This window comes from Oryx dammah, unplaced genomic scaffold (genome assembly GCF_014754425.2).
Source record: "Oryx dammah isolate SB20612 unplaced genomic scaffold, SCBI_Odam_1.1 HiC_scaffold_25, whole genome shotgun sequence".
Lineage (NCBI taxonomy): Eukaryota > Metazoa > Chordata > Mammalia > Artiodactyla > Bovidae > Oryx > Oryx dammah.
The window spans coordinates 49,604,264-49,609,866 of NW_024070209.1; the positions used below are offsets into that span (position 1 = coordinate 49,604,264).

At 40.0% G+C, this 5,603-nt stretch overlaps 1 protein-coding gene across 2 annotated transcripts in view; it reads right to left on the minus strand.

The window, feature by feature from the left end:
- DNAH6 (dynein axonemal heavy chain 6) overlaps positions 1 to 5,603 on the minus strand; it is a 285,139-nt gene that overhangs the window by 271,195 nt on the left and 8,341 nt on the right. For both annotated transcript variants that reach the window (XR_005718342.1, XM_040224335.1), the window contains exon 3: positions 3,755 to 3,931. Coding sequence is in view for 1 of the 2 variants with exons in the window: in XM_040224335.1 (XP_040080269.1) it covers positions 3,755 to 3,931 (177 nt within the window). In the remaining variant the exon portion in view is untranslated. The remainder of the gene's footprint in view (positions 1 to 3,754; positions 3,932 to 5,603) is intronic.

The window sequence follows — 5,603 nt, forward strand, 5'->3', positions numbered from 1 at the left end:
CCCCCCCCCCCCCCCCCCCCCCCCCCCCCCCCCCCGCGGGGGGCGGGTCCAGAGCCTGAGATTCTGCATTTCTCACTTGCTCCCCAGAAATGCCTTGCTGCTGGTCCTTGACCACAAGTGGAGCCCCAAGGCCAAGCCCCACCACGTCCACATACTTGAGTGCCTGCATACGCGCTCAATTATGTCCGACTCTGCAACACCATGGACGGTAGCCCACAAGGCTCATACTGTTGATCTTTGCTCCAATTCCTGAGTCCCACTGTCTTCCCTCAGTTCCACCCCCGCTCCTTTGCTCCTGCCCCTTTGGGATAGCGTCACAAATCCTCTCTTCCTGAGGAGGAGGTTGATGACTGTGTTTGAGGGAATGTGACATCAACTCCAACAGTCGTCCTTCGTCTCTCTGACAGGACTGACTGTCTTTAAGATAAAAGACTCACCACTGCAGACCCGCTTTGATGAACAATTGAGGTTCACATATAAATGACATTTTTATTGTCTATTAGCATAGTTAGTAGAAGCTGCCATTTGCACAGGAGAGTTACTACCGTAAGCCCCCTGGAACAACCTCTCCAAAAGATGTGTATTCATAGAGGTCATTATTCCCCATCTCTGATTAACTACCCCACTGAGCAGGAGTTTCAGAAGAGAATTCTGGGAAGTTCAGAGCTAAACGACATACTTCTTTGAACTCAAAAGATAAAAAGTGCTTCTTTCACTTACTGACCAAGGATAGTAGCAAAGGCACTGTTTTCTTATGTAAAAGAAGAGGCCAAACTGGATGCCAGAGCCAGAGAAAACACACATTGCTTTGTCCCAGTGTTTCAACGTGAGCTACGATCAACTTTTTTTTATGAGACAAGAGTGCTAATACTTTAACAGGAAATGTTTTTCTTTATTATATCCCTTAAAAAGTATACTGCATTCTAAATGAAAGATTTCTTCAACAATAGGCCTACATAGTTACATTTTATTTCTAATTATGTAACTCAGTGTGAAGATGTCATCAATTTAAACAGTCACACAAGTTTGGATTTTGCAGGGGTTGGGGGAGGGAAATAAAATGTAGAAGAACTATCACACTCTTCTATGATGGATGCCCAGTCCAACTGATAATGTGCTCACGTGCTTAGTCGTGGCTGACTCTTTGTGATCCCATGGACTGTAGCCTGCCAGGTTCCTCTGTCCATCGAATTTTCCAGGCAAGCATATTGGAGTGGGTTGCCATTTCCTTCTCCAACTGATAATCAATCTTCCTTAATTACCAGAAGCAAACCCTTTAACTTTCCTCCCTCCCTCCCTCCTTCCTCATTTATTCCCTTCCTTCCTTCCTTCATCTCCCAGGAAGTCCTCATTGTTACATATCCATTCTAAACTCATTTGAGAAATCAATACCCAGAAAAATAAATATTTTTCAAAATAAATATCCTAAAATAAATAAATAAATAACAAAAAAACAAAATAAATATCCTTCTTTTAAATGAAATATCCACTTTTTTCCACATTTCCCTTCAAACTCTCTTTACTGAATTCTTCACTTAGTTGCAGTTACAACCAAACATAACCCGTGACGTATTCCTTTTCAGTTGCTTCCTTCATTCCAGGTGTGCACAAAATCTCTTTTTAATTTTAAAAAATTGTTTTTGGAGTTGATTTGGGGAGCTTCCCTGGTGGCTCAGGGGTAAAGAATCTGCCTGCCAGTGCAGGAGATGCAGGTTCAATCCCTGGGTTGGGAAGATCCCCTGGAGAAGGAAATGGCAACTCACTGCAGTATTCTTGCCTGGGAAATCCCATGGACAGGGGAGCCTGGCTGGCTACAGTCCATGGGGTTGCAGAGTCAGACACAACTTCAGTGGCTAAGCATGCATGCACAGCTGATTTACAATGTTGTACTAACTTCTACTGGGCAGCAAAGTGATTCAGTTATACATATGTGTGTGCATGCTAGATCTCTTCAGCTGCATCCGACTCTTTGTGACCCTATGGAATGTAGCCCGCCAGGCTCCTCTGTCCATGGGTTTCTCCAGGCAAGAATACTGGAGTGGGTTGCCATGATCTCCTCCAGGGGACCTTCCCCACCCAGGGATTGAACCTGAATCTCTTATATCTCATGCAGTGTGCAGTGGAAGGCAGGTTCTTTATCACTAGCGCCATCAGGGAAGCCCTCAGTCAAACATATATATATTCTTTTTCATATTCTTTCCCATTATGGTTTATCACAGGATATCGAATATAGTTCCCTGTGCTATACAGTAGGACCTTGCTTTTTATACTCCCTATATATAATAGTGTGCATAATCTCTCTCTTTTTAAAATTCAACCTACTTTATATCAAATGAATTAACAACCTTTCTCAGCCCCACTTAAAATATCTCATTTTCTCTAATTTATAGAAATCAAAGTTATACAATTTCATGTAAAGATTTCACTTGCCAATGCAAGAAATGCAAGAGATCTGGGTTTGATCCCTGAATCAGGAAGATCTCCTGGAGGAGGGAATGGGAACCCACTCCAGTATTCTTGCTTGGAGAATTCCATGGGCAGAAAAGCCTGGTGGGCTACAGTCCATGGGCTCACAAAGAGTCAGAAACGACTGAGCGACTGACCACACACACACACACACACACACACACACAAGTTCATGCAATTTATTATATGATATTCTCTCAGGATGATCTCAACCAAACTCGTGGGTGAGCCTTCTTCCAGCTGGCTTTCAAGTCCACAGTTGTCCCATCTTATCTGCCTTGCTAACTTTCCACTCATTCCTCTGAGTTTAGTGCAATTCGTTAGGATAGTTTTTCTTCCACCAATGGTCATTCTGCCCACCAGATATAAGCATCCACTCTGGTCAGTTTTCCATTATTTTGTTCTTTAAATGATCAGTGAGAGCTCTTATCACACATCTACTAGGCTTAAGTGTTTACTTGTCTATTTCCCACCTCCAGATTCTATAATTCTCAAGGACACACTTGTCCTCAACTCTTCATTCCTAGCGATCCAGCCTAAAGCCTGAAAGAGACAGCTAGCACTGAAAGATCCTCTCAATAAAAAGCTCAGAGAATTCTTGGCTCTACTGGTATTTTTATTGCAGGTGTGTCCTCCATATTTTCTCCCATTTCTGTTTTTTGTTGTTCTTGTTAAATATCTACAGGTATTCACGTAAAGCCAGGCTCTAGTGATTTTGCCCCAGACCTACTATTCACTTATTCCTTCCCCACTCTATAACTCTCGTCAATTATAAAAGTTGTCTCTCTAGCTGGTTCAGTTTCTATTTTATTGCCCTTCACCAAGGTCTTCAAAGATTTTGTGGGAATAATGATGAAAATTTCATAAAAGTTATAATAACATTCAAAACACTATTATATCTTCTTTTAACATGTCTTCTAGAGAACATCAGAAGACAGTGTACAGACTGAAAGTTTTCCTTTATGATTTTATCCTATTCTTGCCTGGGAAACCCCATGGAGAGGGGAGCCTGGCTGGATACAGTCCTTGAGGTTGCAAAGAGTCAGATATGACTTAAGTGGCTGAACACACATGCACAGTTGACTTACAATGTTGTATTAACCTCTATTTGACAAATTTCCCTTAAACAGAAAGAACTGGGAGATATGTTGCTCAAATCCATTATATAACCTAATAGAAAAAGACTTTGTCACCATCATGAGTTAAAAGGTTAACTCATGATAACTTGGGTTACCAATGCTGTAGGAACTAAAATTGAAAGAATCAGTGAAGCACTTTAATACTATACCTGGTTTTTCTTTTTCACAGCCTCTCCATGCTCAAGAAACTGAACAAGAGATTTGGTAGAAGTTTTTTCTTCAGGACTTCTTGGAGGTTTTAGGACACCAGAAGCGATTAACCGGTTTCGGTTCTGTTCATATATGTAATCAGGCATCTTATGATCTTGGTGGACTTTTAGTACTGGCTTTGGGAAATAAAGAGATATGTTAATCTCTTAAAAATTAACGTCAACTGGTCTTATTCTTAACTACCTTTGGGTTCTGGCTCTGTTGGAAATTGATCACCTTCCAGGACTACTTCCTATCTAGGCCACCATCATTATAGCAACTACCACCAGTCTGTCCATGGCCTGCTGCATGAGTAAGACTTTTCTACTTAGTTTACATTAATTCTGCCTTTTAAACACCAACGAATACTTCTAAGGGTGATGTTATGACAGAAAGGGTGCAAAAGCATGAAATGACATACTCACTAATTGTTCAATACAAACCCCCTACCATTCACTACAACAGCTACTGTGGGAAGGATCATAAATTCCTCCCACCTTACCCAAAAGTCACTGTTCACTTTCTATAGCCATAACTGGTTGAAGACCATCACGAAACCAGACAACCTGATTTTTTTAAATGGGCAGAGAATCTGAATAGACTTATTTCCAAATAGGAAGTACAGATGACCCACAGGCTCCTGAATAGATGCTCAGTATCATTAATCATTAGGATAGTGCAAATCCAAGCCATAGTGAGATATCACCTCACACCTGTCAGAACGACTGTTGTCAAAGAGACAACAAATAACAAGTGTTGCTGAAATGAAGAGAAAAGGGGAAAATTGCTGGTGGGAATGTAAACTTGTGCAGCCTCTATGGAAAACAGTATGGAGATTCTTAAAAAAAATTCAAAAAAGAACTACCATATGACCCAGCAATTCCATTCCTGAGTATTTATCTGAAGAAATTAAAATAGTAATTCAAAAAGATATATGCACCCTATGTTCACTGAGGCTTTATTTACAATAGCCAGGATATGGAAGCAACCTAAGAACCCATCAATACACACACACACACACACACACACACACACCCCGTGGAGTATTTTACTCAGCCATTGAAAAGAGTAGAATTTTGCCATTTGCAGCAACATGGATGAACTTGGAGGGTATTATGCTAAGTGAATTAAGTCAGACAGAAAGACAAATACTGCATGATATCACTTACATGTGGAATCCAAAAATACAACAAACCAGTGAATATAACAAAAAAGAAGCAGACTCATAGATATAGAGAACTAGTAGTTATCAGTGGGGCTGAAGGGGCAACACAGAGGTTGGGGAGTGGGAGATATAAAATATTGGGTAAAATCAGAAATAGAGTCAATATTTTTTAATAATTGTAAATGGAGTGTAACCTTTAAAAATTGTGTATAAAATACAACAAAATTCCAGTTATAAGATAAATAAGTACTATGGAGGTAATGTGCAAGATGATAGATGCAATACATATGAAAGTTGTTAAAAGAGTCCTAGGGGTTCTCATTACAAGAAAATTTTTTTTCTTAAAATTTGTATCTATATGAAATGATGGCTGTTCACTAAACTTATCATGGTAAACATCTCATGATGTATGTAAGCCAAATCACTATGTTGTTGATGTCTAACTTATAGAGTACTTTATGTCTATTATATCTCAATAAAACTGGAAGAAAAAAAAGAGAGGCAACCAGGTTCTATATGCCAGTTTAGTCAAAGAACACTGCACTTGGTATGGAAGTATTCAGCCCCAGAAAATCAAACTCAAGACTCTAGACCTAAATACCAACATTTGGAAATATAAGAACCAGAGAAATAGGTTAGCTACC